This window comes from Meles meles, chromosome 6 (assembly GCF_922984935.1).
Source record: "Meles meles chromosome 6, mMelMel3.1 paternal haplotype, whole genome shotgun sequence".
Lineage (NCBI taxonomy): Eukaryota > Metazoa > Chordata > Mammalia > Carnivora > Mustelidae > Meles > Meles meles.
Genome location: NC_060071.1, coordinates 26,439,212 through 26,453,612, shown reverse-complemented (window position 1 = coordinate 26,453,612; position 14,401 = coordinate 26,439,212). Strand labels below are relative to the sequence as shown.

At 35.7% G+C, this 14,401-nt stretch overlaps 1 protein-coding gene across 2 annotated transcripts in view; it reads left to right on the top strand.

Annotated features, from left to right (window-relative positions):
* Nucleotides 1-14,401, top strand: part of GABRB3 (gamma-aminobutyric acid type A receptor subunit beta3) — a 230,409-nt gene that overhangs the window by 201,421 nt on the left and 14,587 nt on the right. For both annotated transcript variants that reach the window (XM_046007017.1, XM_046007016.1), the window contains exon 7: nucleotides 10,322-10,474. In XM_046007017.1, coding sequence (XP_045862973.1) covers nucleotides 10,322-10,474 — 153 coding nt within the window. The remainder of the gene's footprint in view (nucleotides 1-10,321; nucleotides 10,475-14,401) is intronic.

Genomic DNA, 14,401 nt, shown 5'->3' with positions numbered 1-14,401 from the left:
GAACATTCTTGTACTTGTTTTTGTTTTTTTTTTGTGAGTATATGCACACACAAATGTTGGGTGTATACCTGGACGTGTAATTGTGAACGTTAATTATGCCAAGCTCTTTTCCAAAGTGGTTTTTCCAATTCACTTTCATACAAGTAGTGTACGAGTGTTCCTTTAGCCCCACAACCTTGCTAGCATTTCCCATGGAAGTCAGATGCTGGGTGTTGGGTGATATTTTGTGGTTTTAAAACTTCCATTTTGGGGCACCTAGGTGGTTTAGTCAGTTAAGCGGCTGCCTTCAGCTGTGTCCTATCAAGCCAATGTCTTATCAAGCCCAACCTACATCAAGCCCCACATCAGGCTCCCTGCTAAGCGGAGAGCCTGCTTCTCCCTCCCTCTCTGCCTGCCGCTCTGCCTGTTTGTGCACTTTCTGTCTCTCTGTCAAACAAATAAATAAAATATTAAAAATAAAATAAATAAAACTTCCATTTTTCTGAGTACTAGTGAGGTTGAACACCTTTCCTATTGGTTATTTGGAGATCCTCTTTTGTGAACGACTTGTACAAGTCTCTTGTTAATTATCTGTCATTAACTTATTTGAATTATTTATACATTTTAGGTGCAAGTTTGTTACACATTACAGTATGTTACAAAAATGTGCTTTTTTACATTGAGACCTACAGTCCAACCTGACTTTTGTGAATGGCATGAAGTATGGGTCGATTTTATTTTCCATAGCTCCATTGCTTTGCAGCAACACATTTGTCATAAATTTTTTGTATGTGCGTAGATCTGCTTTGGAACTGTATATTCTGTACCGTGTGTTTATTCATCCATCTTTGTACCCCTTATCTCAGTGTTAACTACTGTGGCTTTAAGTAGAGCAGGTACTTTATTTACTCTTCACTATCAGCTTTCCTGTTTACTCTTTATTTACTGTTGGCTTGATTATTTTGGGCCCTTCATATTTCCTTATAATTTTTATAAACGGATCATTAATTTTCACCTACAAAATGGTTTGGCTTTTTATGAGAATGCTTTGGTTTATTGATGAAAAGGCACATTGTTGTAATTTTCCCAATCCAATATATTTTATCTCCATTTATTTTATCTCCATTTAATTTTGTAGTAATAACATTTTAGGGTTTTCTGAATAGAAGGTTAGTGCATCTTTGGTAGATGTTTGATATTTTCTGATGTGATTATAGATGATAAAAATTTTTAACATTATTTCTTTTTGTTGTTAATATATAAGAACACAATGATTTCTTATTGAACGACCTTGCTAAAAGTATTTGTTAATTCTGATAATTTATGTGAAATGGTCTTTTTACCTCTCCCAAACACTGCAGAGACCTTTATGCATCTTAACTCACCATTTCCTCATTCTGACTTAGATATGCTATTATCATCACATACTATAATTTTATACACATTTACAACCCTGTATGATGCTATTATTGTTGTTAAATGTTCACTTAGATATAATTATAAATGTCCTCTTTTCTTTGTTATTTATTCTTTCTTTTATCTCCAAGTCATCCGCCCAAATAACTTTTTTTTTTCCCTGAAAAACATTTAAAAAATATTTTCTTTAGTCTGAGTCTCCTGGTCACAAATTTCTTCTAGTGTTTTGTGTTTTTTTTTTTTAACTGTTTATGACCTTATGTCATATATTCTTATATGATGGTTCTAGAAATTCAGGTTGGCATTTCTTTTTCTGCTTAAAGATAGTATTTCATTGTGTCTGGCTTCACTCTTTCTATTGACTCTTATTGATCTAATTGGTGGTTTCAAATTCATCTGTTTTTCTTTTCTCTCTAGGAAATTTTTATGGGTTTTTTTCTCCCCCCCCCCTTTTTTTTTTAATTTCATTGGTATTTACAATGTGCCAAGATACTGTTTTCTCTGTAACTGGAGGTTGTAGATCTTCCTGAATCTTTGGCTTGAGGTCTTATAACACTTCCGGAGCACCCTCAGCCATCATTGCCTTTGCCCTACTCTCGTCTCCATTTTTCTTCTACGATTCTAGTTTTAATTCCAATTTTACAACTTCAGCAGTGGATTTCCCCCATATCATCTGTATAGCTCCCTTTCCCTTTTAGAAGTTTTAATTTTATTTTCTCTTTTCTTCTCAATTATCTTTCAGTCCAACAGTTTTCTCTTTGTTTATGTTTAATCTGTTATTACTCTCCATGGGGGAAATTGTGGACATAATTCCAAGTGTATGATGATGTCCTCTTTCCTCAGAGAGGATCTATGCTTAGCTCTGTCAGGCAGCTAGAGACATTAATAATCCAGGACAGGTAATTCTGAGTTCAGATCCAGTCCTTGTGTGTGTGTTAATCCTTCTTGTTTATCTTTGTTTCTTGGACAATCCTCTTTGGAATCCCTACTTGATGTTCTCTGTCCCTAGTGTCTCTCTTTTAGTCCATGAATCTGTCAAATGTCCTGCTTAACTTCTCATTTTCCCTTCTAAAAGTACATTTTTCAGCTACCTCTCAGTTTCTTTTTTCTCCCAAATGGCCAAGATTTTCACTGGCTTGCTATTTCTCCAGTGTCTTCAGGGAGATGTATTTAAATTTTGTCCATTTTCTTCTAGTTGTTTCCAGTGGAAGTGTTACCTATTCTACGGTAATTAAATACCATTGTTTGTTTGTTTGTTTCCTACCCCTCTTTATTTTTTCAGGAAAAAAGTACACTTGTTTCAATATTTAATTCTTACTTAGTTTGGACTATTAATACATGAGAGTAAAAAAAAAATTAGGATAACTTTGCAGTCACATTTTGGAAAATATAATTCTGTATTTTTCCAATAACATTATATAGAGGAAACACTTACCCAAGTCCTTTAAAGCTGAAAGGAGATCTGAGCTCTTGTTTGTAACAATAAAAAAGCTGTGAGGGAAAAAAAATAATAAGCAAAGCACTTGAATAGCAGTTGGTAAAGGAATCAGGTTAAAAGAAACATTGCATTAAATTGATTACAATAAATATATCCAGCTAATAATCAAAGAGCTCCTTAAATATCATTCGGCACAGGATCACCAGATTGAGACTTCATCTTTTGTATTGGTCTTGATCCCAAAGTCCTTCTTTTGGGATCAAGACCAATACAAAAGATGAAGTCTCAATCTGGTGATCCTGTGCCGAATGATATTTAAGGAGCTTGAATGTATATTCTGCTGACAAGCAAAATTTGGAATGTATTTTTTTTTTGTCAAATCTGAAATTTACTTCTAACTTCTTGTTTTGTATGAGCTAAAAGACTGAAACTTTTGTTAGATACGTGAAAAACACATTATTTAATATGCTGGTTTAATTGCCTTATGTTTTTATTCTCTTCCCTTTTTGTCCTGGGGTACATTTGGACTGATATCTTCTAGCTTTATTTTAAAGTACTTCTGCCAAGATTAGAAGAAAGAAAAAGAGAAGGATCCCAAATTGAATGATAATGAAACATTTCTGTTAAGATATGTGAATTTTCTATCTTTCAAAAATCAATTTTCAAAATACTATTTTGCTTTTCATTAATGATTATGACAAATTACAAGTGTTTTTAAAGTCTGCATGTCATACTTTTAATACATTCATTTAATTTTCTCTAAAGTCCATTCGTGAACTCCATGCTTTAGTAAACTAAATTCCTGTGATCAAGTAATTGTCCATTGGGTGGGTCTATAAATAACATCTACTATAGGTCTAGAGAAAGTATATGAAATGTTATAAAAAGCAATTATCATCTTTATCTTATTTATAATATAATTTAACCTTAAATTCTACAGACAAATTTCCATTCTTTTCCCCATTTATTTTTGTTAGAAGGATCCTAAAAGACAATTCATTTGTGTTTCCTAACCAGACACTAATCCTTCATCCAAAATCATGGGCCCAGAGCAAGCTTACTGTCAGTGCTAAATGAGAGTTTAGCTATCACATCTTGTTGTTATGAAATCATGTTCCTTTAAGGGCTCCTGACCTATGAAATGTGTCCTACTACAGAATCCAGATTTCTTCAGAAATTCATTGCCCCACATCTCCTTTGTAAAATAATTCTTAACTACCTTTATCTTCTGGAATTATATTTAAACCTCTAGTACAATTTTTTTTAAATGCTCAATGGTAAAAACCCTTAGATTATATAATCCTGAACACAGAATGCATCATAGAGGAAGAAAAGGAAAGGAAGAAGCAACATGTGTTTATTGAATGTGTATTTTGGGCCAGGTAGTATGTTTGTTACCTGATATAAATTAAGCCATTTAATTTCCAGTAAAATATACATAGTAGGTATTCTATTTTCTTTATAACAGATTTACCAAAATATAATTTAGATACATACAGTTCATCCATTTAAATTATACAATTCAGTAGTTTTAGTGTATTTAGATAGTTTCATAACTTGGTCATTGTAAATAATGTTGTACAGGGGTTCACATATCTTTTTGAATTAATATTTGTATTCTTTGGGTAAATGCTGACTAGTGGAATCACCAAATAGTATAGTATTTATATATCTATCTTTTTGATTGTAGACATCCTAGTGTGAAGTGGTATCTCATTGTGATTTTGATTTGCCTTTCTCCTAATAAGTAATAATATGTTTTTATATTCTTATTGGACACTTTCCTCTTTGGAGAAATGTTTATTCAAGTCCTTTGTCAATTTTTAAATTGGATTGTATATTTTTATAAACCTTCTTTATATATTTTATCTAGATCCATATCAGATATATGATTTCCAAATATTTTCTTCCATTCTGTTTGTCGTCTTTTTATTTCCTTGATGGTTTCCTTTGCAGATTAATAGTCTATAATTCTGATGAAGTATAACATCTTTTTTTTTTTCATTTGTGATATTCTTGCCTTATTTCAGTACAAAAAAACTAAGGGTCTGATAGGACAGTCAGCTTCTGAAAGGAATAGTCCAAACAAACCATGAGTCTGAAACTAGATCCTTTAGACACCCCCACTCTTTGCTCCATAGTCATGTGATACAATATTCTGGTTTTATTGTGGAGACTCAGAAGAAGAATCATTGCCTATTGAAACAACCTGAAAACATTTTTTTTGAGCTCCAGTCCTGTTTTTCTTCTTTCTTTCCTTCCTATTTCATATATATATCCTTCCCTTCATGGGTTTTTTGAACATAAGGTAAATAAGGGGACTCATAATGGGAACCAGAGAATTACTAACTCTATTTTGAAGTATAACGTGGAAAAGTAGACTATAAATGAATGAGACAGCATGTTGAGAAAGACCATGCCGACGAAAACCCAAGAGCATCCCTGAGAGCTCATAAAGCTTCTCAGTCAATGGAGGGAGAGCCCCTCACAGTGGCCACCTTAAAGAGGGAGAGGCACATGTGTATAGGTCAGCTCTGCTGCAGTTGCTAAAATAGTTTATTACTTTATGGACACATTTGAGTGGATCTCTCTCTCCACAAAGGTGACACGATACTCTGTCCACATTTTTTATGAGTTCCTCAGCAATATTAATGCTTTAGAGAGCAATATTAATTTAGGCTAGATTAAATATCCAGAGCCTTGTTTTTGGCATAACTTTAGGTGCATCTAGGGAGAAAAGGTTGAGATCAGCATCTTCGATAGATAATTTTGCCAAGGAACTGGAACAATGCACTTGTGTTCAGGGACTGTTCTTCTGTCTGTTGGCTCAGCACCTACTGGGAACCTGACCACATCTGCATTGGCACACAGACTTTAGGGTTTCTGTACCTTTCTGTTGTAATTTTTAAGCTTCTATTGCTGTTTTGAAGGCTATATCTTGGTGTAGCTGACTCACTACTTCTCAACTTTATTAACCACTAGCTATGATCATGTGGGAAATTTTCCCATAGATACAGCATACATCATGGCATTTGCCCTGCAGTGTAAGGACTTTGTCTAACAGAGCTACAAGAAGACTTCTGTGTGTTCTTTAGGACGCATATCAAATGGCAAAGGTCTTGGCCTAGAACATGTCTCAACATCTCTGAGAATTCTTGTGTTTATTAACACTCTGAGGTCTCTTTCTCATGGCATATTGAAAGGTTTTTCTTCATTTGGCCCAGTCTTGAAGGCTTTCCTTGCTTCCTTGCTTGAAAAAAAAAAAATATTCAACCAGGAATAGTGTCTCACTTCAGATGCCATGAAACCTCTCTTGTATGACCAAATCTCATGCTCTAAAATATTTTTTTTATCTCCACCATGGTTCTTACCTGTGTTTTACCAAGGTCAGTCTATATGGGCCTGACATGGATTAATTGGGGCTAGTTGAGAATGTAGACTCTCTTCTTTTTCATCTGTGTTGTCTGTTCTATTCACTATTCGCAAGTCTAGAATTATGAAACTGGAATGGATGGGGCATATGGTGAATGCCTAAAAGTTGTTTTGATTTGAAGTGACACTTCAATTTCAATAAGTAGAATATAGTTACTGAACAAATACATAAGAAAATGGTATGTTTCTTAATTTTCTAAGTTCAGTATTATGAATTCTGTGTTATTCTAAGTTCTGTGTTATATCTTGGCAAATTTTCAGAGATTCAGGTTTTTTTGAAATCAGATTAGTATTTCTTTCCTTGAGGTCTGCAATGATGTTCTGAATGTTTGACTATGCATTCATGTCATTGGCCTCCATGTTATAGGGGACAAGAATTCTCAACAGCCTCAGTCATACTTCATTACTTAGGTATAGATATTTGTTTCTAATGGGAATGGTTTTCCTGAAGACAGTGTACTTTGGGAAATATTGAGAAAGTTGACTTGAAAATGGAAAGTTGAGGAATATTGTAGATTAAATTTTTACTCAAAAAATATTTGCTGCAGGGCGCCTGGGTGGCTCAGTGGGTTAAGGCCTCTGCCTTCGGCTCAGGTCATGATCCCAGGGTCCTGGGATCGAGCCCCGCATCGGGCTCTCTGCTTGGCAGGGAGCTTGCTTCCCTTCCTTTCTCTCTGTTTGCCTCTCTGCCTACTTGTGATCTCTGTCTGTCAAATAAATAAAATTAAAAAAAAAAATATTTGCTGCTTTCCCCTGGGAGGGGACTAAACTGTTCTCCAATAACATAAAGATTACTGTACGACAAGGAAATGTGAGGCCCATTGAGTATAGCACTTCTCTCACAATATCCAGCAGTGTTCCAGATACAGAACTAAAAGGATATGTAGCACAAGAAAAAAATCCTTGTCGTCTGCTATGGAGATCTGGGGATCCTTTTGTTACTGTGACATAAGCCAACCTATTGTAATGGATACGGAAACTATTGTTTAAGTATAGTGGCTATAGTGAGACATAGCTGAAACAAGAGAAGCAAATGACAAGTGATAAATAAAGCATGAGATTGTCATGAAATTGCAAACTAAGAACCAACACTGAAGTTACTTCAATAAAGATATTGAAGTTGCTATGACATTTCAAACTAAGATTCAATAAAGGTATCGAATGTTTTGAGTATTACACTTGCTAGAAAGTCATGTAAATAAACCAAAGGCTTCTATTTTCATGCATACGAATGTATTTGTTGATAACCTATGATAGTTTAGAAATTTACATAAGCATCACAGTATATGAAAAATACATCACTTCACAAACTCTGCCTTGGGGACTGTACAACTGATTAAGGAAGATCTTACCTTGCTAAGTAGTAATAATTTCAATGAAAAAGAAAATGACTCAGGAAGGTGACTTTCATTTGGAGGAAAGAAGAAAGGACTCATGGAAGATATGGCATTTGACCAAAACTTTGGAGTGTGGAGAAGGAAGGGCATTTCATAAGGAGGGAAAATTGTGTGAATCAGGAGCAGGAAATATGGACAATTCTTTTGAGGCAGTGAGGACATTCTTTGGGCTAGAAAATCGTCTGCTTAATGAAGAGATATAGTGGAAACTGAAGTTAATCTGGGAAACATTTTGGAGAAACTAAAATTCCCACATGCATATTTGGACCTTCATAGAAACCAGTGAACTATAGAAGATTTGGAGTATGGGTTGACAGTGAGTTCCAGGCTGTGCTTCAGGAATGTATGGATGGAGCTTAGGGCCAAGGATTTAGAGATGGGAAAGCCTAGAATGAGGTTCTGAGCCAGCTCAATGGCACATTATGCCAATGATCCATATATGCATTGTTTTATAACAATAATAGAATCTATCAAACCTAAGTCAATGGAAGCTTTATTCCTTTGATAGAATTGGAAGGATTGGTAGGCTGTTTGTGGAATAAAAATCAATGTACATGTACACTTCATACTGAACACTGAAATAATTCCAACCTTAAAAGTAAGTTTGTGGTTAAGCTTCTATTGTGAACTTACCTAAGCCTTAACAACAAGTTTTCAAAATAACAAGAAAAAAAATGGAATGGATAAATTCTATATACAAAAAATTAAAGTATTTATATGTCCCCCACTCAAATCCATTATGAGTGTTAAAGCAAACAAGTGAGAAAATGCTTGTAGACAATACACACAAGCACTGGCATCAAAAGCACTTAAATGAATAAGTAAAAACAATAAGAGGAACAAAAAATGAGAAAAATGAATAAATAGTATAATCAGATTATTTATGAGCTTAAAAGCAGAGGAAGGACATTTAGGAAGTATGCAGTTAAAGAAAGTTACTGGAAAGGACAATTTTTCCCAAAGAAATTAGCAAAAGTTATTTTTAAGAAATATTATGGAACATTGTAGTGTTTACAAGGTGAAATAGACAGTTTTATAAAGTTCTTATCGTGGTGTGTATACTGATATGATTCTTTGGCAAAGTAATTTGGCAATAAGTGTCAGAAGCCTAAACATTGGCCCAGCAATTCCTCTTTTGGCATATCCATCGTAAGGAAGTAAGTCCAAATACAGAAAAAGGACTCTACACAGGGATAATCTTAAGAATATTATTTATAGTTTTGTAAAAATGGAAATAACCTAAATTTGTAGCATTCAGGAAAATGTATTTATAAACTAGAGTACATATGTATATATTTGAAGCAAAATTTGGAAGATTTTTAAATTGTGTTTACAAATAATTTGAAATAAGTATGAAAATGTTTGTGCTCTGATGACAGTATGCAATATGCATTTGATCAGAGCTATGTAAAAGAAATTCTACAACCACACAGAAACGACTGGAGGAAACTTCACAAATCATCGGCCTTTAGGTGCTAAGTCTCTGAGATGACTTCTTTTCTCCTTTATATAATTCTGGCTGAAAATAGTTGATGCCAAAGTAGACGCCTAGAGATAAATGTCTTCATCTTCGACATAGAATTAATAGTCATATGAGTAAATCAGGCATCTAAAGAAAAGAATATAGTGACAAAAACAGAAGACATGGAATGAAGTCTGGAAGATGCATATACTTGGGTGCAGGAGGAGAATAGAATGTCAGCCTTGGAGTGGAAGGAGGTCATGAGAAGCAAGGTACAGCAATCTCAGGAAAGGAGGGCCATCCATCAGTGAGGATGGGAGGGAAAGAGGCAAGGAAGTTGGTGATTAGAGAAGGTCATTGAATTTTCACTGGTTGACCTGCCAGCAGCTTCATTAGAATTTAGATCAGGAGCTAGGAGGTTTGGTTCTGATAAAGTGGACAGGAGGAAATGGAGCCTACCCTTGCTTTGTTCTAAGAAAAACAAAATAAAACAGAGAAGGCAAATATAAAACAAAATGCAGTATAATCAGTGGGCAGTTTTCTTACTCTGTGATGGTGGAGTTCCAAAAGTGTATTAAGTAGGACGCATACATCAGATTAGCACTAGAATTCACTTACAAGAAAGTGGGCAAGGTCCTTCTCTGAGGCTCTCCTTATGCCTTGTCTGTGGTCAGAGGAGAGCATCTCACTGTACACTGTTACCTTCTATAAGACTGGACCTGCTTCTGTGACTCTCCAGCTCTCAGGGTAGCCTGGAGTTGTCTTTAGATGAGGATCAGTAATTCAAGTATCTGTGTATGGTGTTGCTCTAGGTGGGTGGAGGGAACAACTGGTAAAAGCCATTTTTCCCAATAAAACCTTGAGCCAAATCTCCCCTATTTAAATGGAGAAGAGAACACTCATTAATTAAATAATCAACAAGATACATGACATGATTCTATATTCTAAACTAAAAACTTCCCCAAAGTTTTCCCACGGATAGTTCTCAGGTGAATGCTTGGCTTTAGAAGAATATCCTCATTATTCTCTTATAGACTAAAACAGACTTCCCTCCCAATTCTTCTATAGAAGCAAATTGCTTGGGCCACCTCGTGGTTCATGGGCTTTCAAATGCATGTTGTTGAATCATGGAGGTCAAAGCAAATCTTTTGTTTGCCATGTCTTTTCTCCAGTGTAATCTTTGTCTGTTTACCGTAGGTGCCTATCCTCGGCTCTCACTGAGCTTTCGGTTGAAGAGAAACATTGGATACTTCATTCTCCAGACTTACATGCCCTCTATACTAATTACGATTCTCTCATGGGTGTCCTTCTGGATCAATTATGATGCATCTGCGGCTAGAGTTGCCCTTGGTATGTGCTATTTTTAAATGATATCTAAAATGTAAAGTAACCGTATCATTACAGTATTAAGGAAATTCAGAGGCTATAGTTCAAATACAATTTTTTGACATCATGACACCAGTCTTGCCCATACAGTCACTTTTTATCTTGAAACAATAATTTCATGCATGATTCCCTTGATGTGTTAATTTAATTATGAGGCTCAAATGTGAATTTTCATGCCCATGAAAGCGAAAATACGCTTGCCGAATATTTGCATAATAAAACTATTTTGACACTAATTTTAAAGCAAGGATTAACATCTCTTGTTCAAAATTGTTCTATGGCCCAGAAAGAAGACTTGATTAATTGGACATTCATCTTTTTTAAGTCAGAAAAATAGTCAAATATTATAGCATGTAATTGGAATTACACAATTTAATGGGCATTTAAATATGTGATTAGATTCTGAGTGATCCTCAAGGCTCTAGTGATCTGTAGTGGCCACTGGTCATTTGGCAACTGGATTATTAGCTGATGTACAATATATTTTATAAGTTCCAATAATATTTCTAAGATTTTTAAATTATTAAAGGAAAGCTTATATTTTCAAAAACATTATTCTCCATTCAGCTAATTATTATGAAGCTGCATGGACAAAATAATTATTTAAATACATTTTAGAAAATATAGAGCTGAAGAGCAATTTTCCCTACATTCTTTCTCTCATAGGGTTGGGTTCAATTCCTGAAAGCAAAATTATCAAATAATATTTTTAAAAATTGATGGTAAATAATTATCAATGCATTTACTGGTAAATTAGCTTACAGAGCACCATAAGAATTCAGGGCTCCAGTTATCCCTCTTTCTTCCTTGTTTTTTTTTGTTTCTTTGTTTTTGCTTTTTCATATTTTTCCAGGACTTCCAATTGATTGACACTGTTTTCCCTAGTAAAATGTGTGTGCAAGTGTGTATGTGGATGCCTGGTTTAGACTCACAGAATTACAGTCAAGATTAGATTAACACATAGGAAATCAGGTAACTATTCCCAAAAGTGTTAGGTGAATAATAACCTAGTTTGAGAAGAAGAAAGTATCAGAAAACTGAAAGCATTATATTATTATGTATTTTTAGTGGGTATGGTAAGAAAAACATCCCTTAAGAAGATATCCAGGATTTTGGGGGGAGTGCCTGGGTGGCTCGGTGGGTTAAGCCGCTGCCTTTGGCTCAGGTCATGATTCCAGGGTCCTAGGATCAAGTCCTGCGTCGGGCTCAGCAGGGAGCCTGCTTCTCCCCCTCTCTCTCTGCCTTCCTCTGTGCCTACTTGTGATCTCTGTCTGTCAGATAAGTAAATAAAATCTTTAAGAAAAAAAAAAAAGATATCTAGGATTTTTCAGTGGCCTGCAGAGGTTATCCTGTAGCAATAGTCCTTTCTGTAAGTTCCCCCTCCTCCTTTTTTTTTTTTTTTAATGTTACTAGATTACTCTTTGTTAAATTATTTTCTTTTCCTCTCACCTGGAAAAGTCAGACCTAAAATGTATTTGGAGGGACAGATCTAAATTTTGTAGACCTGTTAGCTTATACAATTTCAGAGTCTCTCTTTAGGAAAGAGAATATAAAATAGACAAACATAAAATTAAGGGATCCCACCCAAAGCCTGGATGGGGACTATGCAAGTAGAAACCTAAAGCTAAAGCTTCTTGAGTTTCACATTGAATTGGCCTTGGAGAATTTGTAATTATTGAGATAATTAGGGAAATATAAGTACCAAAGAACTAATAATTTGGCATCAATAGGACTGAGGTGCACTGAAAATATGAATTTCTAAATTTTCTAGATATGCACATTCTATAGCTCCTTAATTGCAAGACACTGTCTTCCACAATATTAAATAATCTATCTGAAGTGAGCTGTTGTCATCTCAACCTCATTACAGTAAGTGAAGTAGATTCCACTTTTTCTAACAGAACAGCATTATGATTATAGACCTAAATCATCCTGTTACGGCTTTGCTAGGAAAAAGGAATTGTTTGCCCAGGGTTGCTAAGGCTTCACCACTGGAGGAGTGCCAGGTTCTGACTGATGTCACAAGTCTGGGAGGCAGATGTGAGTACAGAGGCAGAAGTGAATGGGCATTTACCAGTGTCAGGATGAACCTGAGGCCTGGGGGTCTGGAAGGCAAGTGTGACTAGGGCCACAGCCTCTGAGCAGACTACAGTCCAGCAGGTCCCATAGGATACCAGTAGGATACCAGTGTGCTCAGTCCCTATGTCCCACCTTCTGCCTATGTAGAACAGGGTTTCTGAGCCTGGGTCTGCAGGGACTGGGACATACCACAAGGTCACCTCCAATAATTTAAGGAAAGTATATTATAGATTCATGAACAGTGAAGAACAACACAATAATCATTAAGCTGAAATTTGCCAAATACTCATGCCAGGTTCTCTGCAAGGCCATTAATGGGGTTACCTTATCTGTTCTGCAGAACATCCATAGCACAATAAGCAATGTTATTGTTCCCATTTTTACAGAGTAGAAAAATTAGGTACAGAGAAGGTACATAACTGGTACAAAGTCATATGGCGCTTAGTGTCAGAAGAAAAAAATTAATCCTGTTAGTCTGACTCCAGTGTTCTTCCCCTAACCACTATAGGTGATTCCTATGGTATTAATAGACAGTACACACAGAGTGTTCTTGTCTGTTACATTGTAAAAAACAAGGATTAAAAAGAAAAAAAAAGCAAAGCAAGAACTATTATTAATTATTATTATTGTAGGATCCCTCAGAATCTTTAAAATGCTAATGTGCTCTGTGCCTTTTTAAGAAGATATGGCCATGGTTTGGGGGGCTCTAATTGTAGAAATCCTCCTCCCACAGTTCCATTCCACCTGTCTTCTCTTGTACCTCACCTTTTCATTGTTTTGAGTGCTGTTATCAGCACCCTGAATGGCTGCACCATGATGAACATACCTCATTTCTAAATAAGTCTTAGAGGTACAGATCCGTGCAGAGGGGTGTTCAACAAAGGTATCCATGGAACGCCCTCTCTGGCTCTGGGTTCTGTTCGACCTGCAGTTGTCTGGAGTTCTCTCTCTATTGAGAACGGAAATGCTGGTCCTTTGCAAAGCAGTGTTGCACTGCTGTTCTGTACACCTCAGAGTTTTATGCTTCTACTGACCAGGAACTGACTCGCAGATCTGTTGAACTGCTAGTGTTACAAGTCATCAGGCTGCAAAGTAGGGAGTTGTATTTGGATGGGCTTCCTTCAGGCGCTTGGGTGAGACCCAGTCGTTAGGCGTCTGCCTTTGGCTCAGGCCATAATCCCAAAATCCTGGGATTGAGCCCTGCATGGGGTCCCCTGCTCCATGGGAAGCCTGCTTCTCCCTCTCCCACTCCCCCTGGTTGTGTTCTCTCTCTTCTCTCACTGTGCCTCTCTCTGTCAAATAAATAAATAAAATCTAAAAAAAAAAAAAGAACAACTGGATGGTCTTCCTTAAAACCCTGAAGTGAATAGTGCTGGTCTTTTTAAAAGGGAAAATTTAAACTAAAATAATTCAGTCCACATTATTTTGATCACAAAGAAGAGAAATAAAATATCTTTTGATTAAATGATGCAAATTATATTTTTATTTCATAACTTTATAAATGCAGTTTTTCAAATATGATATTTTATTAGCAAAATCTAAATGAGAAATAATTTCAGGCTAACAATTAGTAGAAGGACTGAACAGCTTGATCAGTGTACAAAGAACATGGAAAGCACCATTCAGTCATCTGTACTGCAGTTGGCTAGGTCCCCTTAGAGGGCAGAAGTTCAAAGCAAAGTTGTGGCTGTGGGTCTCTTGCCAGAAAACCAGACACTCTTGAATAATTTCTTTTTCTGTAATGATAATAAATACCATTATTTGTTGTTATTAGCATTAACAATGAAAGTTACCATTTGTTAACATTTCACC